Source organism: Meriones unguiculatus, chromosome 2, assembly GCF_030254825.1.
Source record: "Meriones unguiculatus strain TT.TT164.6M chromosome 2, Bangor_MerUng_6.1, whole genome shotgun sequence".
NCBI lineage: Eukaryota > Metazoa > Chordata > Mammalia > Rodentia > Muridae > Meriones > Meriones unguiculatus.
This window is the reverse complement of record NC_083350.1, coordinates 7,072,038-7,097,343: the sequence shown is the minus strand read 5'-3', so window position 1 is coordinate 7,097,343 and position 25,306 is coordinate 7,072,038. Positions and strand designations below refer to the sequence as shown.

The window sequence follows — 25,306 nt, the reverse complement described above, 5'->3', positions numbered from 1 at the left end:
GGGTCAGGGCTGTGAGCCGAAGACCACTGTGGTTTCATCTGAGCCCTGCTCTCTGCTCTCTGTGTTCTCTAGTGAGGACTCGGACCTCTGCAGGGCCTGTCTTGCATATTTCAGACCCGCGTGTGAATGAGCCCCCAACATCAGTACACATTTAAAGGAGACTTTGCTGAACGTTGTCCTGTCCACCTGTAGTGCTGACTGAAGAGCCTAGCCCTCACCATGGTGTTGGCCCTTTCTAGGAGAGGGGGCTGGGTTTGGAATCGGCATGCTACCCTCCTGCCAGCACTCAGTCCCAGTGCACTGAGCTCACCATCCCCAGGTTCAGAAGCTCAGACTTAGGGCTACATCCAGGCTACACCCAGTTCTCCAGTGACCATAGAGACATTAGAGGTACAGACTAACAGAGCCTTTGTGCACGCACATGCCTTTGTGCGTGTCTTGGTGTCAAGATTTTAGAGTTGAAAATTGGCCTTCATGATGAGGAGGATTCATGAGGTTAAGCCAAAGTTTCTCTGTAGCCCGTAGTTTCTGAGGTGGGGACTGGGGTTCTGGGAGTCATCTGTTTTCTGTCCTGCCCAATGTGATCAGAGTTATGGTGGCCTTGATGCTGGCTTTTACCACAAATGCTCCGTGGTGACCACAGATGGCACGAGTGCCTGGCAGAGAGTTCTAGAGCAGGTAAAGTTCTGTGTGGTTGCAGCTGAACACTTTTCCTAATTTCTTCTGAAATTTTGTTTTATTACAGTTATTTGTTTATGTATGTGTGTGGGAGTGGCATGCAGAGATCAGAGGGCGACTTGTGGGGGTCAGAGTCATCTTTCTAAACCATGTGGGACCTGGAGTTCTCCTTATTTGCCATGTGGGATCTGAGGAGCAAACTCAGGTCTTTGGGCTTGGAGCAGGTAGCAGTGCCGTTAACCTAGTGAGCCTCTCGCCAGCCCTCAGTTTCTAATTATAACTGCTCACCTGCCCTTTAGTCAGTAGTGGTGTAGCAACGCGTAGCAAGATAATAGGATTTCTTTGTCCATTTCTTAGCTGATTGAAAAGTGACAGCCTGCCCGGCACAGTATTACCTCTCTCTGTATCTTCACTCCTGACAGAGCTATTGAGAGTAACCCAGCCACAGCATGTCCTTGCTGATCCCAGCCCTAGTCCTGGCGTGAGGCAGGCATGCCCTGGAAAGCCTGTCTAGCCGCTCCATGCCTTATGTGTCACTCTGTTCTGATGAGAAGTGGCTAATGACCCCTTTTACGTTTTGCATCCCACAGGGGGCCAGCCACGTCACCGATGCTCGTCGGGAGAGGTGGCACCCACCGCGCTCTCCAACGGAGACCAGAGTCACAGACTTGGGAATAGCCTGCCAGAGAAAGACCTCAGCGAGCCCAAGGTGGGGATTGCCACGCCGTCTATGTCCATACTTGAAAACAGCAGCAGAGAGACTGCCAAAGGTCCTGAGCAGCATAGATTCTTTCTTGACTTAAAGATGCCAGCATTTCGCCCCAAGCAGGAGGTGCCCAGCACTGTTGATCGGGTAGACTTCCCTTCAGGCATGGAGATAGCTAGCCTGCAGCTCACCGTGGACAGCCAGGCTGGGCATCCGAAAGAAAAGCTGTCTGGTGTGCACAGGGAGCACTGTGGGGCAGGGAAGCGGCCCTCCGCCCCTGACCTGGCCCCACTGGACTTGAGCATGAGGTCCAGCCGGGATGACCCCAGCAGTAAGGAAGCATCCTCCCTGCAGGCGGCCCTGGTCATTCACCCGTGTCCTTACTGTAACCACAAGACCTACTACCCCGAGGTCCTGTGGATGCACAAGCGCATCTGGCACAGGGTCAGCTGCAGCTCTGTAGCACCTCCTTGGACTCAGCCTAACGGCCACAAGAGCATTCGCAGCAGCCTGGTTTTCCTTGCTCGCAGTGGGCGCACAGGCCCTCCGCCTGCTCTTGGGGGCAAGGAGTGCCAGCCCCTGCTCCTTGCTCGCTTTACACGCACCCAGGTGCCAGGTGGGGTACCAGGATCAAAGGGCAGCTCTTCTCCCCTTGGGGTGACCGCAAAAGCCGCTAGCATGCCTAAGAATAAGGAGAGCCACTCCGGGGGCCCCTGTGCTCTGTGGGCCTCTGGCCCTGATGGATATCGACAGACCAGAGCTGGCCATGGCCAGGAGCCTTCTAGTGCTGCAGTGCAGGGACCCCTGGCCAAACCCAAACAGGAGGCCAGCTCCAAGTTGGCACCTTCCCCAAGCATCGGGGGCCTCAGCAGAAGTGCCACCCCCACACCCTCAGTCATAACCCGTGTTGGTGCACAACCCTCAGCCAATAGCAAGTCCGTGGAGAAACTCGGGGTCCCTGCAGCGGGGCCTGGCTTTGCCCCTTCGAATAAGCACAGTGCCCCAGACTCTCTGAAAGCCAAATTCAGCCCTCAGCCTCAGGGTCAGCCTCCTGCGAAAGGCGAAGGAGGCTCTCCTCTACCTCCCCGAGAAGGCCCTGCAAAGGTGGCCCAGGAGCCGAGAACTCTAGCCACCTGTGCGGCAGGATCCAGAGGGGACACGGCCTCGCAGGCTCCACCTGGTGCACCCCCCACCATACACTCCATCAAGCAGGAGCCGGCAGCTGAAGGGCAGGAGAAACGCTTGGACATCCTCAGTATCTTTAAGACGTACATTCCAAAGGACTTCGCCACACTCTACCAGGGGTGGGGCGTCAGCAGCCCCGCGCCTGAGCACCGAGGTAAGAAGGGTGGGTTCCCTCATCCCTGGCTGCTCTGAAGACCTCCTGCCTCAGTCTTCAAGGCAGACAGCAGTGAGTTGCTGCCTCCTCTGGACCTGGCTGCCCAGGAGTTCAGCACATCTCTGGGGATTGTGTGCCTGGGCAGCAGTCAGCACTCTTTGACTGTCCCCTTCCTGTGGGCTAAACTAGAAACTTAGTTGTTTACTCTGTACTGCAACTTGGCAGGAGCAGGCAGGCCTGACCATACTTGATGTTGTCACTTTAAACAAGTCATTGGTACACATCCACTGTCCTTGTTTCCCAAAAGAGAACCGTCCACTGAAGTGATGATTCAGTCTTTAAAGCTGCAGAAGCAGCACCTGCAGGCGGGGTCTTGCAGGAGATGGATGCATGCCTGAGGACAGCAGAGTTGAGCCTGCTTTCCCTCCTCGTCCTGTGTCATTCTTGACAGCTGGAAGTGACACTGGTCAAATCTCCCTGGTGCTTGGGGCCAGGAGGGTTTTGGGTTTTGGATCTTTTGAGATTCTGAAATAGTTACCTATGCATAGTATCTTGAGGACAGGGCCCAAGTCTAAAGACAGAATTCATTTCTGTTTTCACATGAACCTTTCATACACAGGTGGAGGTGGAGGTGCGGTCAGTGATTTTAATATGTTTGTTCATGAGCTGCTGAGTGGTGTGAGTGATATTTTAGGTTCTGGAGCATTTTCACACGGATGTTTGGAGTTTCATCAGGCAGTAGCATTCATAAGAGCTTCCCAGTAGATTTCCCTCGCCACTTGGACATGTCTTGGATACAGTGATCCCGTACAATGGCCCTGTTCTTGAATGTAAATCAAAGACCTCTTTCACTTAACAGTGTAACACTGGGGAAAAATGAAGGGCCTGTTTTGTTTTTTTTTTTTTTTAAAGTCCAGCAACAGAGACAGGAAGATTGAAAACTCAGGACAGCCTCAGTGTTTAAATGGGACCCTGCGTAAAAAGAGAGAGAGAGAGAGAGAGCGAGAGAGAGAGAGAGAGAGAGAGAGAGAGAGAGAGAGAGAGAAAGAAAGAAAGAAAGAAAGAAAGAAAGAAAGAAAGAAAGAAAGAAAGAAAAAGAAATAGAAATCCATTCCACGCAGTTTATTCCTGGGGGTCCTCACCCTTTCCTTGGGTAGGTTAGTTGGTCAGGAGCCCATAGCTTCTCGAGGCTGTTACTCCTTGAAGCAGCTGTCTTTGAGTCTAGTACCTTAGGTCCAGGATGTTGGAAGGGCTGTTAGACATGCTGCAGGCTGTGGCCCCTGTGGACACTGCAGTTGGTGGTCCCGTGCTCGTGGCTGTGGACTTATGCTGAGGCTGTTGGTCTTACTTGACCTGGGCTGTCTCTGTGGCTGAGGTTCCCCTTTTTCTGTTTTGGCTGTGTGAGTGGTACTTGGGCCCTGCTGTCCTGTGCTATCTGCAGATTGCCCCTGCTGTATAGGGTGCCAGTGTGGCTGGTTGTGGGTGGGAAGCCACTCTCCATTCTTCCGGTGTCTGTCTTCGTGGAACCTACGATAGGAAAGCCACCTGCTTGCTTGGCGGCTCTTCTCTCTATTGCCCTGACCTTTTGCAGCTGACCTGGATGTTCACAGCATAGTTTACCGACTGACTCAGACTCACTGTTGAAATAGTGTCCTGCTGCGGCCTCTGTGATGTGGCTGGTCCTCCACCTGCCAGTGTGTACTGTGCTGACTAGGCAGCCAGTGAGTCCACACTCAGGCTGCTGTCAACCTCTGAGTTACTCAGGAATACCTTCTGTTTGAATGGAAGACTACCTTGGGAACAAACAGCTCCACTTGCTTCTCTAGGACCTCAGGCTGTGGAGACAGGCTCTCCGTAGTGAGCAAATGGGCTGCTTTGAAAGCGCCCCTTCCTTCTGGCCCCTGCTCTCTTGTGTGTGTAGCCGTAGCCGTTGATTTCGGCTGGGTTGTGGGGTCTCCACTTCTCCATAGAAGCATAGAAGAACAACTGTTGCCAGGAGCCTGCACTCTGCTCCTCGGAGTAAAGCCCACTGTATTCACCGTCTTCCCGCAAAGTGACTGCCAAGTCTGGACACAGCGTGTGGCATAAGCTGTTAATACAGTTGTAACAACAGTGTCTGCAAGCTGACCGGCCCGTGTATGTGATAATACAGATCTCACACAGGGAGATGAAATAATTCTAGATAAAACAATAGGCGTGAGCTTCCTTATTGGAGCTTGAGAAACTTGTCTGTACTAAGGATATGAGAGCCTCAGGTGTCTCACTGTTGCAAGTAACCGCCTAGCCTTGTGCTATTTTCTCCATACGTACCACACAGCACAGGTAGTGACGGGAAGCACTGGCGTACTGCACATGTCTCTCTGCATGGCCAGGGCCGTTTCCTCACTGTCGAGACTGCTGTCTCCCACAGCCTGAGGTTCTGGGGAAGCACATTGGAGCTGTGTTCTATCAAGGTAATCCTCTATTCAAACAGAAGGTATTTGTGAGTAGCTCAGAATTGTACAGCAGCAGCCTGGCTGTAATGGGCAAGGGTCCTTTCTTCAAAGGGGAAATGAAAGTGCTGGGAGAGTGAATGGGGCTGTGTGTAGTAGTTCAGTGGGCGCATAGAAGTGCTCGGATAGAAGGGGGACAGCGGTGTACGGCCATACGACCCTGAACGCGCCCTGTCTCATCTGACCTAAGCTCAGCAGGGTCGGGCCTGGTTAGTACTTGCATGGGAGAAAGTAGACAGTGGTAGAGAAAGCTTGACAGTGATTTAGAAGTGGGCTGTGGTAGGTAGCTCTGGGCACTGTTTGTCCCTTGGCACTTGCTGTCTCTGCGTATGCGTGGATGGAGTGTTTGATGCCATAGGCGTGTCCCCTAGGAGGGTTGTGAGTGGAAGGGTCTTTGGCACTGGACTCTGTAGAAATGGAACGGGACAAGATCGCTTTCCAGACTGAGCATTCCTACAAAGGAGCCTGCTTCCCACGGGCTTCCTGCCGGCTGCTTGCCTGAGGTGGAAGCGCACCACGCCTGCAGGGTCCGGAGCTAATGGGCAGCTGAGCCCGGGGCAGCAGGGCTCTCCCACCCGGAAGGGCTAATGGGCAGCTGAGCCCGGGCAGCAGGGCTCTCCCACCCGGAAGGGCCTGTCTGGTGGGAGTGTGGCTGCCCACATTCCCTTCTGCAGCTGGCCGTGCCGCCTTGTGGCCTGCTTTTCCGTTTTTGGCTTGGCGCAGGCTAATAGTTCTGTGTTTTTTTCCCTGTACGTGAGGGTCATGTCTGGAAAATCATTGTCCAAATCAGTTGTTAGAAGGAGGACATGTGGCCACGTGCTGTTCACTCGGGACCTGGTATGTGTCCCGCAGGGTCATCCTCACCTCCGCTATGAGTGTTAACCTATTAGCAATAGCCCGTGGCTTCTCATTAGTTCTCGGCATTCTCGGTGTGTTCCGAGTGAGTCCACAGGGAGTGGAGCACCTTAGTCTTCTGGGGCTCCCAGCGCAGGCTCATTTTCCTCACCTGGAAGTAAGGCTCAGTATCAGTGTGGTTTTGAGGAGTTTGTACCTGTTGAGCTTGGGGATCTAGGGGACAGTCCTGAAGATGTGCGGATGGCATCCCCTTGTCATCCTTTCTGTTTGCTTCAGCGGATCAAGTGGCAGGAATGTCAGCAGACAGGTAAAGGGAACATGGCGCAGCAGTAACTTCTCTCTAGTTTAGGTTTCCCACTCCTGTTCAGGTGAGTCTGTGCAGGCGTTGGCACAGGATGGAGGAGGGTTCTTGATAGCAGGTACTACAGGAAATGTGAGAGGGAGCCAAGGGTGGCCGCAGTCCTCTATGTCTGCTTCCTGGTGAAGCCACACGATACTCCTGGCTCTGAGGGAAGCCCGGAACCCAGGCTAGAATGGAAAGGCTCCTGTTGTTGTGTCCTGCCTTGCTGATGGCAGAACCTGCATTGGGGGCTACCAAGCGCCTGCCATTTGATGGCGTTCACCAGCTCTGTGTTTTTTCTGTGCAAGAGGCAGATAGGTAGGAGGCCAGAGCGGGGGTGGTTCCCCTGTGTGCCTGTCCCCTGGGATTGCAGTTGTGGGCACAGTGGGCTCTGCACCTATCACTTCCTGTTATCTCAAGACTTTGTCACTCTCCTTTGTTTATAATGCTGCTTGATGGAGCCAGGTGTCATGTGGATGGTGCATCCAGCTGCTTGGACCTTCATGCTCCCCTCAGTAGTGTGGCCACCCTGTCCCTGTCCTGTCTCACTGTAGTTAGTGCATCCTTGGCCTGTCAGCAGGGCCAAGCGAAGGCTGGCAGTTGTCACCAGGGCCCAGAGGTAGCTTCTTGCATTGATCCATCAGACAGACTAATGATGTCTTCCTCTCTCCCTCCCTTTCTTCCTCTCCTCTTCATCTCCGTGTTACACCACACCACTAACAGCGACACCTCGGACACAGGCCCGCCAGGGAGACTTTGTCTGTGTGGAGTGCGGCAAGAGTTTCCACCAGCCCAGCCAACTCAGGGCCCACCTTCGGGCACACACAGGTATCTCAGCCCTGTGCCGTGTGACTGGCCAGTGCCAAGAATGTGTATGTGTGGGTGGGGTGGCATGGGGTGGAGGGTATTTTCTGGTTTAATTTTGGTGTTGTGACAAATGCCATGACCAAAAACAGCTCAGAGAGGAAAGGGTTTATTTGGCTAATACTTCCAGGTCATGGTCAGACAGTAAGGGTAGTGAGGGCAAGCGCTTGAGGCAGCAATGGTGGAAGAATGCTCCTGGCTGGCTGGCTGGCTCACAGGCTTGTGCTTAGCTAGGTTTCTTACACCGCCCAGGATCAGCTGGCTGTGGACAGTACTGCTCCAGTGGGCGGAGTCCTCCGATTCAGAAATCACTCTTCTGCCCGAGAGACCTGCCCACAGGCCTATCTGACCAGTGCTTTTTCTCAGCGAGATTCTCTCTTCCAGATGGCTGTCGGTTGTGTGAGCTAACTAACCAGCACAGTCTTTTCTGCTAGTTAGTCCCGGTCACAGTGGACATATTTAGGTTTCAGCGGTTGACCATGTCATCCACCTTTCAGTTGACCTTATTCTCGTATTCAGTACCTGGCACGGCTGTTTGTTTGTTTGTTTGTTTCTGCATCCATGTGCCACGTAGTTGAGTTTGAGAAAAACCCATTTGCCTGTGTTCCTTTTAACTGAGTAGGCCTTGAGAGATGAGTATGCTAGTGACTTACAGTGGCGCTCACCAATGGCGGCCAGGGCACTCTAACCCAAAGCCCACTGACTTCCTTTTTGACAGGTCGAGCTAGTCTGTGGGTGTGTACAAGACCTCCTGGTTTGCTCGCTGGTTTCTTGAAGCACCTCCAACCCTCTGTATAGATCTGGCCTGAGACTTACGTGGGAGCCTGTGTGACAACGGAGCAGGAGCCTAAGGGAGATGGGTGTACTGTCTAGCAGTGTCAGACACACGCACACGCATAGAAGTCAGCCTGATGCTCAGTGACGCAGGCCGAGTGGTCAGTAGAGCAGAGAACAGGTCCCCTTACCCACACACTGATAATTAATGTTGCTGGCGATTGCTTTCCACAGTGTGGAGTCTGAGTTAGCCATGGTGGTGGCCACGGGCGTCTGTGGTTGAGGTTTCTCACTGTAAGTGTTTTCCAGCCACAGGCCCGGCGCTGGTGTCCTTCTGCAGCAGTGCCTTAACAGCACTTTGATTTGCATTCAGGGATCTCGCCAGCCCTCTGCTAACAGACCCTTTTTCCCCACAGTGGTGTTTGAGTGTGATGGTCCACGAGGTTCCGGAGTTCACACCACGTCCACGGATGCCCCCAAACAAGTATGTCCCATCCTGCGTGTCCAGGTATCAGTGTGGTGTCTGCAGAGAGTGGGGACACAGGGCTCTCCAAAGCACCCACATGTGATGTGGCATTACTCTATGCCACTGGAACCCACCCAGCCAGGACTGTCTGTGGGTGACTAGAATGTAGGAGGCCACATAGCTGTCAGCGGCTGCAAAGCTGCCCTGATGGCTGGTGCTGGGCAGGAGGGAGCTGGCAGTGACTTAAAGCATTAGCGGTACTTAGTGACTTTCCAGGCGTCCAAGTTGTCCTGTGGACAGATCCTGTCTTGCCTCCTTTGAGAGCACTACTTCTGGACTCCTCCATAAGAGGTGCCGTCAAAGATGTTGATCTGATGTTTCAGAGCTGTATAAACTCCTGGTAAAGCAAGGCTTTTGAGCATTGGCACAGCTGTGTACTGGCCTCACACCTCTGCTGTGGAGTATAACTATCACACAGATGCCTTTGGACGTGCACGGAAGTGGCAAAGCCCTGTGGCTGCCCCACTCCCGCCCCCCATCTTAGTCTCCTCACACCACTCAGATTTACAGCTACCCCAGGAATCTCTACAGCTGCAGCGGCTACCCCCTTTGCTCAAGCCTTGTCTGGCTCGTTGGCTTCAGGTCTGTGTGCCTGGCCTGCAAGGTGTCCTGTGTCCTGTAACGGCAGAATTAAGGCCGAGAGTGAGACATCAAGGAACTTCCGAGGATTATTTTAGCTTATTTTAGTGAAACCATGGCTTAAAAATATAAAGCAGCTCCTTTGTGATAGTGAGACAGTTCTAAAAATGAATATAGTCTCTCCTGAACACTGTACAGAAAGGTTTCCCAGTACAGGGCCTGTTCCTGCCTGTGGTCAGTTCTGGCCTCCTAGTAGACACACAGGCCGCTGCTATAGAAGAGCCATGTGAGGTGTGTGTGGGATGCAGGGAGGTTGTGCTGTGACTACACGATCGAATTTGGGCATCACATCTCCAGGACTCCTGGGCTCTCCTGCTCACAGGCCACCTACCTCCAAGGCCACCAAAGGTGCACTTTTGTGATGGAACTGGTGACCCCGCTGGCTGTGACTAAATCTTCCCCGGCCTGTAGCCATGCTTTTGTTACGTGGAGATGGAACCTGAAGGCAGAGGCCACTGAGATTGTAGGCTATGTTATTCATTTACATGGGGTATTTGCTTTAGTTATTTCTGGTCCCTGGTTCTGAGAGAGAAAGTGCTGGTGTGATCTCTACCTCTAGACTTGGTTCTGTTGTGTCATACTTACTGCTACTATCCTCTTACTGTCAAGCTCATGCTCACCCGGTGCTGTTTCATCTTGCTAGAGTGGGCCTAGCCTGGAGGCATGCATTTGCTTTGCCACGAGGCCTCAGCCGTCAGCTCTCCTTCGTCTGGAAGGACAGAAGTGGACCCCCAGCTTGGCTCACCCTTCTTGTACAGCAGCTAATTGGTTTAATTCCACTTTCAAGGTCATGGGCTCCAGTGGCCCCTTTGCCCTCCCTTGCCTGGAAAGTGGCTTTTGTTGACTCATTACAGAGTGATTGGGGCCTTTATGGAAATTTCGTCTTTGTTCACATCTTTTGGAACTGTGAGCATCTTATAGAGTGGAGTTGTCAAAAGAACACATCTGTAATAAATTGGGCATTAGCTATGTTCTTCCTTCCTCTGGTTCTTGTGGCTTAGTCACACGTGCAGTTCTGAGTTTAGGACGTGTAAATCTAGAACTGCTTTATTTAATTGTTGGTGCCAGAAGTATATGTGGTTGTGTTTATCAGAGTGCTTCCCTAACGCTAGCTGATTAATATTCACATTGGGTAGCAGACGAGGATATTTGAGGATCTGGGGTTCTGTCCCATCCCTAGGCCTGAGCAGGGGAGCAGGGTGTACCCACTTTCCGATTGAAATCATGTTTAAGAAGCCTCTTAGCACTACAGGTAGGACTTCCTAGTAAGTACCTAGTTGACTTGGAGGAAAAATACTTGGCAGTACGCTTTATGTTTGATAGCCACCAGCTTGTCCAAGGGCGCAGACTCTGCTCTGAGATGTAAGTTATTAGGATGTGTGTGTGCAGGGAAGGCTCTGCCCTGGGTTGGAGATGAGTTTCCCCTGGGTTGGGGACCCTGTGCGGTGATGGCGGTGCTGTGCTGTGACTATTGGAAGATGTACACCTGGCATGGGGACACGCTGTAAGGGAGTCACTGTTGCCGGGTACTCTAAACTCTCAAGCAGCTCGAGTGCACACGGCAACCAGAGCGTGTCACTAGCCTCTCCTTGTGGACGTTCCCACAGAGGACTGTCAGTCGCAGCTTCTGCTGGGGAAGAGCCCTGGGGCATCTGTCCTCACTTCGCCCTTTTCAGGGTGTGCTCGTGGGCTTGTGTGTGCTGACTTGGCTTTGCTTGAGAGTCTAGTTGCTCCTGACTTGTAAGCGGGAGGGTCCAGGAGAACCGCTGGTTTGGACAGTCCTACCAGCGTGGACTTCCCCAGTTCTTCTTGTCAGTTGGTGCATTGAGGTTTTTATATAGACAGCCACAGAAAACCGGTGGCTCATTCTGTCAACTAACACTCTCTGGATCATCCGGGAGACTGACCAGCCTTTGGGCTGTCTGCAAGGGGGTTTGCAGATTAGCCTAGCTGTGATGGGAAGACAGCACCAACCGTGGGTGTCACCATCCCGTGGGCTGGGGTCCTGGACGGCATAAAAAGGGTAAAGCAGGCTGAGCACCGTCTTTTCTTACAGCCATCTCTCCCTCCCCACCCTCTCTGAGCTCTTTACTTCGTTGCAGAAGCTCCTGATAGCAAGACCATCCTGTCACTTGTAGACTGTGAGCTCCAACTGTGAGCCAAAGCTGCCTTCCTTCCCTAAGTTGCCTAGTCTGATACTGTGACACAGCAAGTGGAAAAGTAACTAATGCACACCGATTCTGCATATCAACATTTCAGTTTCCTGCATCAGATTAGAAAATCACTGTATGCTGCAGTTTCTGCTGACATGACTGAACCAGCATGGCAGGTCTCTGAAGTGACTGGTTTAACAATGTCCTCTCTCGGGCCCTTTTCATGCCTGAACTTGGAGGAGTGAGGGAGCTAATTTCCTGGTGATGGTTCCCTGTGTATGTCCTGTGTAAACCTGTTCCAGGTCACCCACCTCCGCTTTTTTTTGTTTGTTTGTTTGGTTTTGATTTGATTTTTCAAGACAGGTTTCCTCTGTGTAGCTCTGGCTGTGCTGAACTCACTCTGTAGACCAGGGAGGCCTCGAACTCACACAGATCTGCCTGCCTCTGCCTTCCCAAGTGCTGGAATTAAAGGTGTGTGCCGCCACGCCCGGCTCCAACCTTGCCTTTTCGATACTCTTGCTCTCTAACAGGAAGTAAGAGGCTTGTGGCTGAGCCTTGGTACTTGGAGGTTAGTTTATGACATGAATTTGCAGAAGGCAGCTGTGGCCACATGGTCTGTTCTCTGAACTGCTTGCTATTTTTCAGTTATTGTAAAAACAAACAACATAAAAACACAAACGTAGGAAAACATGAAGGGTGTTGGCTCTGGGTAAAGTGCTCCCGGCCAGGCCTGAGGACCTGAAGCCAGGAAGCTGAGATCCAGATCCTGCTCGGCGTCCTTTGACCTCCACACCTCGTCCTTTGACCTCCACACACGGACACGTGCCGCGAACACACATAAATGTAGTACAGTGCTTTAGAAGAACTGAAAACCCAGCCGCGATCTCACCCCCAGTTTAGAATTTTGCTGTGATGTGAAATATCGTATTTTTATTTGTTTGGATTTATTGTCAGAACTTAGAGACTATGGTTAACAGTTATCCTTTAACAGTTAACAGTTTATCCTTCATTAGTCTAAATTTTAGTCTAAAATAGTTAAGATGGAGAAATAATTCCATTAATCAAACTAACAAAAACTTAAAAAAAAAAGGCAGCTCGCTCTGTATGGTTTTCGTTGTTCGAAGTTGAGCGGTAGAAACAGTGGGTAGGGCAGACCCTCGAACCGCATCTTTGGCTCATTTTTGCCATTTTTCACCTGTGGAATTCTGACATCAAGTTCTGGTAGCTAATGCAAGTCGAAGCATGTATACATAAAACCAAACAAGCGTCCTCAGAGCCTCACCTGCTTTCTCGAATTGTAATAGCCTACCAACATGAGTGGATTGCTGGCTTCACTGGAACTGCCACCTGGGTGAAGGCCACGGTCCCCAAGGTCAGGTGCTCAGTTGTGGGTTAGCACCCAGAAGCCTTACTGGGCGGCTTTTCTCATGTTCACTGTGCAGCATCTTGGCTTGTGTGCATATTGAGGACACACACCCATAACTAAGGAGGGGAGCTTTCTCTCATCTGGCTATGAGTCAGTGTCCAGCCCTAGAACACGGAAACCCTTAGTGATGGTTTCGTTTCAGCTCAGCTTCATCTCACAGTGCACAGCTGTGAAAGGCAGACACGGTGTCCCCAAAGCCTGCTCCCAGGCCTGGGCTGCTGCTTCCTTGGAGGAGGAAGCAGCTTGAATGTGCTCAGGTTATTCCTGCGGATGGCTCTTCCTTGTTTAACTCATTCCTCCGGATACCTGCCAGGGATAAGGGGACTGCATTAATGGTCCTGTCACTGATGGTCTTGAGAATCAGTGATCTAAAGTGACCCTTCAGAAGTAAGGCATGCAGACCCATCTCTTCCAGTATAAAGGGGAAATACCAATTTCTGCAATGATCTATGGCTACACCACAGCAAGGGCCTTGTTCTAGATGTTCAGGCTTTGCAGGCCTGGGATAAGTACTTCGAAAGCTTTCTGAGCCATGCAGTTTTCAGCACTTCAGCGCTGGAGGCCCATCGTGTGCTCTCTGCCCTGTCCCAGGGATTCTTTGTGTGTTCTGTCCAGAGTTAGACCCCACAGGTAGGCATGGCCCAGGGTCCCTAGTGCAGCGGTAGACTAGATGCACATAAATCCGTGTGCTGATACCTCAGCCGTGCACGGATTCTGCTGTCCTGGAACCTGTGGCAATGTGTCTGCTTATAGGCAGGTGTTTGTGAGCGACATCAGGGCCAAACACCCAGAACTTTCTTGTGAGGGCCCACGTTCCTTTGTGAATCCTGCTGCTTCTGACTGTCCAGCTCCGCTGTGCAGCGCTGCAGGGCAGCCAGGTCAGTCACCCCTCCCCCTCCACAGCAGGAGGCTCACCATCTACCTAGGTTTGGCTTGGCTCCATGCCCTTCCTGAGCTTCAGAGCAGCCCTGGCTACAGCCCTGCCCTCGCCCTGCCCTTGCCCCGCCTCTCAGCCCGTGCTCTGAGAACCTTTCTCATTTGTGCTTGTGTTGACCAGTAGGCGTTGTGTGTGAGAGCAGCTTTTCTAACTTTTCTGAAGATGTTAACTAAGGAGAAACATTAAATACACGACCCCAAACAGCGTCCCTTCCTGTGTGTTCCTAGGGTTCCCATTCACCTCCCAGGAGACTAGAGTTTCGCATGAGCTGGGCGGATTGTGGGCGTGTGTTGATTTCAGGCAGTTGGTTGGTTGCACCTCGTCAGGATTTTAGCTGGGTTGACGGTGTTAGGAGAGATTCATTCTGACACGTTCTTTGTCCTCAGCTGGAGTGTGACGATGTGGGGACAGCAGCATGCCCAGCTCACCCGGCAGCATTGCAGGCTCATGCTGTGCTCCAGCTTGCTGCTCTTCGCTTGACTCAGAGCGGAGCTCCTCTGCTTCTCCACTGTGGGAAGCACACGGGCCTGCAGTGGGTGGGCTGTTCTTGTGTGTGTGTGTGTGTGTGTGTGTGTGTGGCTCCGTGCTCAGTGGGTGGGCTGTTCTTGTGTGTGTGTGTGTGTGTGTGTGTGTGTGTGTGTGGCTCCGTGCTCAGTGGGTGGGCTGTTCTTGTGTGTGTGTGGCTCCGTGCTCAGTGGGTGGGCTGTTCTTGTGTGTATGTGTGTGTGTGTGTGTGTGTGTGGCTCCGTGCTCAGTGGGTGGGCTGTTCTTGTGTGTGTGTGGCTCCGTGCTCAGTGGGTGGGCTGTTCTTGTGTGTGTGTGTGTGTGTGTGTGGCTCCGTGCTCAGTGGGTGGGCTGTTCTTGTGTGTGTGTGGCTCCGTGCTCAGTGGGTGGGCTGTTCTTGTGTGTGTGTGTGGCTCCGTGCTCAGTGGGTGGGCTGTTCTTGTGTGTGTATGTGGCTCCGTGCTCAGTGGGTGGGCTGCTCTTGTGTGTGTGTGGCTTCGTGCTCAGTGGGTGGGCTGTTCTTGTGTGTGTGTGGCTCCGTGCTCATCTAGGGAGCTGGTAAGCATGTAGCTGTGTGCCTCTGAAACCTGCATCCATCCTGCTCTGCTGATTCGTAGCCTCCTCTCAGAGCCAAGGCCACCCTTGCTGTCTGAAGCCAGAGACGTCCTGTGGGCAGGAAGGATGCTTTTCTTGAGCTGCCCCATTGGAAGGCAGCAAGGTGAAAGTCAAGTATTCCGAGCTGGTGTAAAGTGAGCTGCCCTAAAATCAGAGGGCTTCATTATCGCCGCTGCCGCTTTGCTCAGGAAAGGGCACATGGTGTTTCTGGGTCTTGCTAAGAACATAAATACAGTAACTGCTCTTGGGCCTGGAAGACAACTGAGCTTGCCTGTTATCTTTCTCTTGCAGGGGAGAGACCACACTACCCCAGGGACTGTGCCAGCGGGGCCTCTCCGAAAGGGGACCTAGAGACACGCCTCCAGCGCTCGCCCTGTGGTGGTGGTGGTGACTGTGGCCTCACGGGCGACTGGAAGGCTCCCGGCAGTGACCATGGCCACCTTGGGGAAGAAGAGCCAGGGTCTCCTGACCACATACCTTAGACTCGGGAGCTTCTGCGCTAGAGCAGACCGAGGGAGACGCCTCCCTTGGCAACAGTAGGGACAGCGAAGATGCTATGCCTAGAATTCTGTGTAGCTCTTTCACACACATGTATGTGCTCATCAACCGCGGCCTGTGTTCCCTCATGATAAGCAGTGGTGTTGGCAGGCACAGTGGGAGCTCAAGGCATCTGTGTTACTCAAGACAGGCGTGAGACACTGGAAAAGAGATACTGGTGTGTTTTGGATGGATCGAAGAGCTGAGCACTGTCTGGGGAGGTGATGCTGTTGGGGCGAGGGGTGGAGAGGTCTGCCCTGCTGCCTTTCCCTGCCTCAGTGGGTATTTAAAGTAGCAGGTAAGACGGGGCTGTGTTCGGGCGCTGCAGAGGTCAGGCTTGGGAAGGCAGAGGGATGATGAGGTAGAGTCTCACGGGTCGGAGGTCTTGCCATAACCCCCTCTGAGCCACTCACGTCACCCTCATGCCCACTGTGTTTTCACCCTGCGGGCTGTGTCTGGCGCAGGAAACACGGCGGAGATGGGAACACACATAAGTCTGCTTTGGAAGAGAAACGTTAGTTGAACACTAAGAAGAGCGGGCATCTTTGTTTATTCTCAGGACCTTTTTGTAACAGGGCTACATTCTGCAAACTGCTCACACGAGAAGACTACACGTCTTAACAGACAAGCCACTGAATCCTCCCAACCTGGGCCTGTTTTAGTGATGGCGCAAGAATCCTTGAGCAGATGGGGGGCCCTAGATTATTAGGGTGCTAGTGCTCTGGAGCCTTCTCTCTCCTCCTCCCCACCCCACCCTTTCCCCAGCAAATAGGTGTCTCTCCCCTTGGGCCTGGCAACCCATTGGACAAGTGACTTTGTTCACAGATCGGTGGGCGCGCCAGGCCTGAGGGCAAGGACGGCTTTATATACCTCTTCCTTAGTCACGCAAGTTCACGTTTCTGCGGTGGGGTGAAGGCCCTAGCAGAGGCTCTGAACCCACGCAGCGTGCGTGGTCGGAACTGTACTCCGCAGGTAGCAGCTTTTCCTTTCCCCATTGCTGTGACACTGTGTGTGATAGCGAGACTTCTGCAAGTTCCGGATGTTTGCACATATGATTTTATGCATTATCAAAAGTTACTGCTGCCTTGAATGAGAACGTTCTGTGAAATTTTTTGCAAAAGCTTTACTAGTTTTTTTTTATTGTGAAATTTTGTAAAGGCAGGAAATGGATTAAGACGAGCATGCTAAATATATTTTTCAAAAAAAGCAATAATTTTACATGTACAGAAATTATCCTAACCTTTAATACTGGTGAGAGCGACAGTTTACTTAACACAGTAAAGGATCAGTGCGGTTTTGTAGGAAATGGGCTTCTGATACAAAGACTTGTTTAAACACACATGTATACACGAACCTTGGTGTGTGGTTTCTGTTATGATGACCTGTTGGATTATTATTATTATTATTATATTATTATTATTATTATTGTTATTGTTAGCTAATGTTTGATTCTGGACTCTACTTGTTACTGTTTTAATTACTTGACCGTTCAGGTGACTGCGACACTTGCAAACAATGCAATGTTAACTGGCTAGCAGATACATATATATGTGTACATATAATTATAATTATTATTTTTTACTTATTTTTTTCTGATACTCCTACACCAGGTATGTGTGGGAACGGCTTGCCGTGTCAGAGTGCTTGGGAGTATCGGTCCTTCTGAGACTTTGAGCAGGTCGCAGAGACACATTCCTCTCCGCCTGATGCAGCAGAGAACCTTTCTGTTGATGCGTGTTTGATCCTTTGGATAGTTTCCCCATCATTTCTGTGTTCTCTGGCTTTTGGTTTTCTCGGCTGACAGTAAAGGTGACAGTTAGGAATGTGCAGGGGCCAGTGATTTGACCCCGTCTATTTCTGCTTTAGTTATTAAAAAAATTCTGTACACAAAGGGACACCAAGGTGTCGTCTGCGTTTTTCCTGTGTCTGGAGGTGCCCTGGGCTTTGAGAGCTGGAAGGGTCTGTCTGCTAGTGAAGCGAGTCTCCTTCCCAGTTGGTCTGATGGGGAAAGAGGGGGCCCTGGGTCCCTGCAGCTGAGTGTCTGCCTGAAGAGCAGCCTGGAGAACAGCCATAAGGCCGTGAGGCCCCACCCCCAGTGCACACTCCTGGGAGCAGCTGTGTGCTGGCCTGGGCGTGTGGCCGTTTTGTCTCACTGACCATCAGTATTGGACTGGTTTGTTAATTCACTTATGTCAGCTCAATGGTAGTATTTAATATGATTTGTGTTTTCTTATTTATTTAGCCAATCTGTTTTGGTTTGCTCCCTTCCCCTTTACCACCCCCTTGATAATTTCCACATTTCTGACTGTTACAGATTTCCTACTACCTCTACGAATCTGCTGTCTCCTTGTTTCCTGATGGGACTTTTACAGTGTTGTGTCTAATGTAACTTAGACAATAAAGGGTTTGGTTGTCTACACTGCAGCTGCTCTGGTGTCTCCCCTGCCCTTCCCTCGCGCCCTTCCAGACTCCTGCCTTGCTCATTCCCACCCCAGCCACTTCTCACCTTTCTCCTGCCTCTCTCTCTTTTACCTTTCTTCTCTTACACTTCTTCCTCATGAGTGCAAATAACACGTGCAGAGTTTCTCAAGATATTTCAGGTGATTCAGAGAATGGAGATTTAAATTCACAGATAACAGGTAACAGTGGAGTCTGTCTCCTCAAGGGAATAGCCCACTGTACCAGCCCATGGTTCTCCTGGTTCTTGGAAGTCTCCTCAGCCCAAGGTAGAGATGCTTTGGCCTCTCCCACACAGTACAGTTTCTAAGTCAAGTGGGCTTTGCCTTTTTGCTTCTGAAATGTATTAGATATTTTACAAAGTTTCCCTAATATTTACTTATTTATTTTTTAAGCCCAAAAAGACACTGGTTTCTGAAAATAAGGTGTCCCAGGCAGTGCAAGGCCACTCCATAAAAATAAAAGTGCAGGGATGCGCCCGTGGGCTGCAAGGATGTGCCCGTGGGCTGCCGGGATGCCTCTTGGATTGGCTGCTGAGCACACCCAGGCCTGTCTGGGAGGCACTGGGACTGGAGTCACACTCCTTTCAGGCACCTTGTTCGGCACAGCAGGTGACCAGTTCTCCCTCTGGCTCCTCTGGGGCTGGTAGCTGTGGTCTTTTTTCCTCCTGGGAACCAGGGGAGTTGACCACTCTGTAGGTGGATGAGGGAGCCTTCCCATCAAACAGTAGGCGCAGCTCTACAGGTAGGAAGCACTCTCTGGCCCCGAAGACAGGACCCTCAAGGCCAGCATCTGTAGAGCATGGTTTGTTCTTTAATGCTTACATGTTTAGCAACTTATATTCACTGAGGGGGGAAAAAGGAAAAACAAAAAGCTACTCCAGAAGACGAGGCCTTCCAGTGGTGTAAGAGTTTTGACACTGGTTATTGTGTAAACTGCAGAGCCCTGGGACGTGGCTGCGTGAAGTGACCGCCAAGCAAAATGTTCCTTCTTCACCAACTTCACTAATGATTCTTTGAGGTGGTAAGATGCAGAAGACCACAGAGTTTGTATTTCTTTTTAAAAATACAATTTATAATGCTCTATTTTGTACTCTTTATATTAGAATTTGTAACTAGATTGATGTATTTAACTATTTCTAAGAAAAAGTAATTCAATGTTACAGCTGTGTGATAGAAAGTATTTAGATAGAACATATTCACTCTATTGGAATTTGAAATAAATAAAAACATCTTGGAGTTGTAACACATTTGCCCTCCTTTGGAAGGTGGCCTGCATCTTTTGACAGCCCGCCTTGACCTCTGATTATTTCTTTTTTATTGGCTGAGCACACAGCCAAACGTTACTGTTATTTATTTGTACAGTTTTACAACAAGCCACAGGATGACTCAACCAAAATGGACAGGCACCCCCCCATCCTTTGTGTATTCGATAAGCCTTTTTTGTTTTGTTTTTAATGAAGAGCCTTTCTCTGTTTTTGCTGCATTGTTTCCCTTCTGCTGCACGAACACTTTTAATACTTAGAGTAAGATCAGACAAGCCCGTAGTGCAGTGGGATTTACAGCAGTGTGTGGGGAGGGGACCCGGGTGCTGCGAGCTCTGGCTGGAGTTTCCGACTTTGGGCATCTGGCAGCCTAAGACCAAACAGGGAGTCCGGCCAGCAGGTGCCTAACAAAAGTATGTTCTAAAGGTAAAAGGTGTATGTGTTCCGCCCACCTCTAAAAGGGAGGAGCCAGTACTTGGACGTGGCTTTTGGATGGCAGTGAGGTCTGGTCACCCCTGAACATGCTCCCCTAGCCCAGAGCCACGGGCAGCCTCACTGCACCCACTCTTGCTGTGCTGCAAGGTGAATTGTCGTTTTTGAGGGATTTCCTAAGTGGGTCCAGACTGAACGGTGGATTCAGATGAGGCGTGTGGCTCCTCTGGACTTTCCTGCCGTGAATGGCTGGTTTACACAAGGAGGAGATGCCCAGCCGCTGAGAGCAGGAGAATACCAAGTCCTCAAAGGTGGCTGAGCTCAACTTCAGCAGCCTCTGGGATGTGACAGGCTGGGGCCCAGGATGCACCAGCAGGTGACTGGCTCACAGATTTGATGATGCCTCTGTGTTCACACCCCACGTGCGCAGCTTCCCTTTTAACTGCATAGAAACTCCACAGTTCTGCATCTCTGTCCCTCCCAGCAACAGGGAGGAGATGCGTTGCACCACCTGCTTGGAGCTAGAGCACTTCCTTGGCTGTTGGGAGGGGAGAAGACCAGCCAATGATGACTGTCCCTGATCTGAATGCAAGAGCTGAGCATGTCACACACCCAGACACAATTGACCCTGAAGTGGTGAAATGGATGGTGCCTTCACCTTCCCTTTGGTAGAGTATAGTCAACTTCTAATTGATGTTCAATCTTTCTTTCTTTCTTTCTTTCTTTCTTTTCTTTCTTTCTTTCTTTCTTTCTTTCTTTCTTTCTTTCTTTCTTTTCTTTTCTTTTCTTTCTGTCATTCTGTCCCTTCCTTCCTTCCTTCCTTCCTTCCTTCCTTTCTTTCTTTTCTTTCTTCTTTCTTTCTTTCTTTCTCTTTTCTTTCTTTCTGTCATTCTGTCTCCTTCTTTTCTTTCTGTCATTCCCTCCCCTTTCCTTCCTTCCTTCCTTCCTTCCTTCCTTCCTTCCTTCCTTCCTTCCTTCCTTCCTTTTCTTTCTTTCTTTCTTTCTTTCTTTCTTTCTTTCTTTCTTTCTTTCTTTTCTTTCTCTTTTCTTTCTTTCTGTCATTCTGTCTCCTTCTTTTCTTTCTGTCATTCCCTCCCTTCCTTCCTTCCTTCCTTCCCTTCCTTCCTTCCTTCCTTCCTTCTCCTTCCTTCCTTCCTTCCTTCCTTCCTTCCTTTCCTTCCTTCTTCTTTCTTTCTTTCTTTCTTTCTTTCTTTCTTTCTTTCTTTCTTTCTTTCTTTCTTTTCTTTCTTTCTTTCTTTCTTTCTTTCTTTCTTTCTTTCTTTCTTTCTTTCTTTCTTTCTTTCTTTCTTCTTCTTTCTTTTCTTTCTTTCTTTCTCACTAGAGGGACTAGCAAATTGAAGTAAAAATACCAGCTTTTGCCTGTGGGCCAGACTTGTTCAGCACCATACCTGAAGTGATACAAGGCCTAGGACGACTTCCAGGGAATTCTGTAGGGGTCCTAGGAGCCCGCAGTCAAACAGCCTGTTAGATTTTCCATGTTGGCAGAGAGAAAAAATAAAATAGTGAGAGCCTCTTCTTTCTGGGCCAGACCTGATAATGAAATGCTTTTGTTTGGGTCATTCCGAGGCAGCAGATTCACTGCTCTCAGTCTGGGCAGTGGGAAACCCAGGAACTAGGCACTGGAGACTTGGCATTTAGTAGGAGCTAGCTCTACCTCCGTGGTTGGCTTTGCTGAGCCCTCCCTGGGTAGAGGAGATGCTCTTTGCCACTCTTTCATGAGGACACTGATCCCTCCCAGGATGGTTCTGCTCCGAAGACGGAGTCTCCCAAAGGCTCCATCCACTTTTGGTCTCCACAGTAGGAGGTAAGTTTCAGGATGTATGTCCTGGGTGTCCATGGCCAACAGCCATGGCTCTTCCAGCCGAGGAAGATATGTAGGGGTCCCATGTTAAGTGCTTGGCTTGGTAAGAGTAGGACATCAGAGTGAACTGGTGGCTCAACCTCTAAAAGGCAAGGATCCCCTTGGCAGTGTGGCAATATCTAGGTCCTAAAGAAGGGTCCTTCTGCCCAACTACCACCCCCATCACCTTTTTTGAACCCTCCCAGTCACAGGAAAAATGGACAGACGGGGAGTCAGAGAAAGGGCTGTATACAAAAACTGACACAACTGGGTGCAGCTGTGAAAGGCCTGGGGCTCAACTTTGAGTTTAGGGATGTTGTCTTTGCTGAGTGCAGCCCAGGCCAGCATCAGGAGTCACCAGGAAGTCAAGCTATGGGACAGTGGGATGGCTTGCCAGTGGAGGTGGGCCGGTTCTCTGAGCTGCTCCTGGGTTGTTTTTGAGAAATGCTGGCATAGTCTTGCTCAGAGAGCTGGGGAAGCATGGCATCTCACATTCCAAGAGTTCCAAGCTCCACTAAAACTGGGACATGTACAAGAAATAGGTCCTGTGTTACACGTTTTCTGAGCATCTTGGCTGCCGTGAGCTAACAACTGAGTTGGATGCCTGATCCTGGAGAAAGAAAAAGGAGCCTGCATTCCGTGCTCGACAGTGGAGCAGGAGTGAAAACAAGCGGTAGGTGATCTTCAGTCCGGGGTTGCAGTTCTGCGTCTAAGGATGTGTGTGGCATGGACAGCGGGACACTTGGACGTCATATGCACCCACATGTCTAGGAGTAGGTGTCCTCAATGAACTGGCATCATTCCCACCATTCCTACCTCACTGGGTGATTTCCAGATCCAGGAGAGAGATTGCTCACTCACTCACCATGTGTGGCACCCCGTGGCACACCAGCTAGGGATGTGCAAGCCGCAATACGTGAGGGCCCACACCCTAGAGCCTGATTTCTGATAGAACTAGCTGGCCCTCCATCGTAAGAGTTTGTGATACTGGCCATGGAGAGTACAGAGACTCACATAGGGGAACCTTGGAATGACCTCCAAGCCTGTTCCTCAGAGGCTGCCTTCAAATCTCTCAGGACAGAGAACAGGTGAACTCAGGATTCGAAGCGACTGTCATTGCTTGCAGAGCCAAGCATCCATTAGCTTCTTTCTTCACTGGTTGGGTTTCCCTCGGCCATGTAGCTGCATTCAGGCCGTCCCCTTGCCACAGACTTGGTGCTGACGGCGCCTCTTCCAGCACACGCTCCCTCCGATTCTCCACCCTTCAAATGCAGCTTTCTGAGATGTCTGGGAATGCTCCCACCACCATTTCACCAACTGTCTCGCTGAGGTTGTTAGAGATCATGTAGTTAGTAAATGTGACTATTACTTCTCCCAGTTACCCTACACTCTGTCCTAGCCCTTTCTATGGGAAATTATATGTACACTCGGATACTCCTGACCACTATGGCTCAACAGTTACGTTTTGCTAAGACTCCACACCTTGGCATGGATATTTCACAATATTCTAGATGTTGTGACCTTTCAACTCTTCCCTTTTTCTTTTGGTGAAACAGTGTCTAATGTAGCCCAGGCTGGCCTCATACTCCCTATCAAGGGTGCTGTTGAACTTACCTACCTGTCCCACATGCTGGAATTGAAAACATTTGCCACCATGCCTGGTTATACTCACTGAGGGCTCTGTGCATGCCAGGCAAGTGCTGTCAACTGAGCCTCATCCCCCGCCCCAAGCTGTAAGCACTTCTGTGCGCACCATTCAGCAGTGGACGGACAGTCCTGAGAGCTTGCTGTCCCTCCATCGATGCTGCAGCGTCCTCGCTGTTTCTTTTCAGTGGCCCCTGGGGACCTGCCTGGCCTGGGTTGCCACCAGAGGAATTGTCTATCGTCCATGTGAGATGACTCCTCGTCCGTGTATGAAGTCGGTCAGTTATTCGCTATTCAGAAATGTGGAACGTGTCGTGTGATGCAACATTACCTCACAGCTTACAAACTGCCCATACACATAATTCACTTGCGGGTTCCCTATGTTCACGTGCTTTTCTTCATTGTCTTTACCTCTTTCCATACAATACCCTGGTCAAAGTGACAGCCTGGAAGCCGCTGCTGATGGCACTCACTCCCTTTGTCAGGTCCATCCCACATTAGGGTACAGTGTGCTCCCCTGACCACCGAGTGCCACGTCTCTCCCACAGTCCAAACTCAAGCCTTTCCTGCCACCGGGGCAGGCTAAGCTAGCCCCAACCAGGGCAGCCACACTGTGTCATTTCCAGGGGCCAGGTCCCCACATAAGGCCCAGGCCAACACAAGGACAAACCATGTGTGCCTCAGTTTCCACTTATTCAGTGACTCCTTCCTGTTGAGTGTTATTCTGAGAGCCATGTTGAAAACTTTAATATGTAACATGAAATGCGAGGCATTTTGGCAAGTTGATATGCTTTTTAAAGTTTCATTCAGTTGTCACCAAGTAGATCGTTAGACCACTCTTTGCCCCACTTTTTATAAACATGTATTTATGCACCAGGAAATACCTGTTCTATTTTTATGTGATGTTCAAGAAATTAGCCATTGTCCCCCGTCAGTGCTTGTTTTTTTTTTTTTGTTTTTTTTTTTCTTTTTTCTTTTTTTGTGGACAGGTTCTCATGCAGCCCAGCCTGATCTTGAGTTCCCTGTAGCTAAAGTAGACTTTGCACTTCTGCTCCTCCAGCTCAAGTGCTGGGATCACAGGCATCTGCCACTGTGCCTGGTTTTGTCTTCTCGTTCTGGGGCTCAAGCCCCAGGCTTCATGTGTGCTAGGCAGGAACTCTAGAAGCACACAGAGGTGTAGGCTTTAGTTAGACCAGGATCAAGCTGACTCTGGTTGAATTGCTGGCCTATTTAACACTTATTATCCTGACGGGCTGTCTGTGGTAGAACCATGTATAAAAGCCATCCGAGCAAGCTGGGATAGGCAGCTCCCTTTTTTGGTGGTCGGGCCTTTTGTGGGCAGTTGAGGGCAGGGTCTTTTTGTTGGTTATTTTCTGGCTATGCAGGCCAGGCTGGCCCTGAAATCATGATCCTCCTGCCTCCACCTCCAGAGTGCTTGGGACATAGGTTCTCTCGAGAATGGGCTTGACAGCTAGGGATTCAGGACCATTAACAGGATGCTTGTCTGAACCTGGGATGTGGGGTAGGGGTGTGGGGTAGCAATCCTGTTTAATCTGGCTTGGCTCTACAGCCTCATCACACACAGACAAAGACGTGGCACCAGGAGTTGGCATGGCGAGAGTGGGCATGCCTGGCACCGCTTCCTGCTGGTTTTCCAGATAAGAGAGCTGGCTTGCCCTGTGACTTCTGCTCTGTGGTCAGAAGTCAGGCAGGTGCCTGAGGCTCACCGAAGCACACAGGCATTCATCTGGGATGGCTGGTCCTGGTGCCCTGCGTGGTTTCCTGGTTCGGTGCATACCTGTAGGCCTGGGTTGCCTTGTGCAAGGAATCCTTGGGCCTTGAACCCCTCACTAAGCTAACCTTCCAGTGTCTACTCCACAGGGACTCCTGCATCCTCTTAGCTTCCCAGGAGTGTGTTAGTCAAGGCCCAGCCTGAAGTGCTGACTGACGCAGGACCCCTGTCCTCCAGTGTAAGATGACGTCATCAGAATGACAATCCCCAAAGCTGAGAGCTTGTTATTAGCATAGCTTCTTGGGTTTGGGGTGTGTGCTGCTTGACGTTAACTCAAAATCCGAGCCCAGACCTAGGTGGTAGGTGAGCTTTTGAGAAATAGGAGGTCACCAGGTCATCTTCAGGACATACTCGGTGTCAGCTTCATCTTACCCCTTTATCATTACACACTGAATAGTCCACTTGTCTTTGGGGTTTCATTTCTATTATATTTTCTTCATCATTGCTCTTCAATTTTATATTCAGCACTGC

The 25,306-nt window shown here is 50.7% G+C and overlaps 1 protein-coding gene across 8 annotated transcripts in view; it reads left to right on the top strand.

Moving 5' to 3' along the window:
* The window catches only part of Znf516 (zinc finger protein 516), an 86,853-nt gene extending 70,492 nt beyond the window's left edge, over positions 1 to 16,361 (top strand). For 5 of the 8 annotated variants that reach the window (XM_060376983.1, XM_021656426.2, XM_021656427.2 and 2 more), the window contains exons 3-5: positions 1,269 to 2,723; positions 7,134 to 7,238; positions 15,140 to 16,361. In XM_060376983.1, the coding sequence (XP_060232966.1) occupies positions 1,269 to 2,723; positions 7,134 to 7,238; positions 15,140 to 15,330 (1,751 nt within the window). In that variant the 3' untranslated portion in view covers positions 15,331 to 16,361. Of the gene's footprint in view, positions 1 to 1,268; positions 2,724 to 7,133; positions 7,239 to 8,464; positions 8,557 to 15,139 lie in introns of all 8 variants that reach the window. The other 3 variants (XM_021656429.2, XM_021656428.2, XM_021656430.2) reach the window with 3 other exon arrangements.
* Positions 16,362 to 25,306: the final 8,945 nt, after the last annotated feature.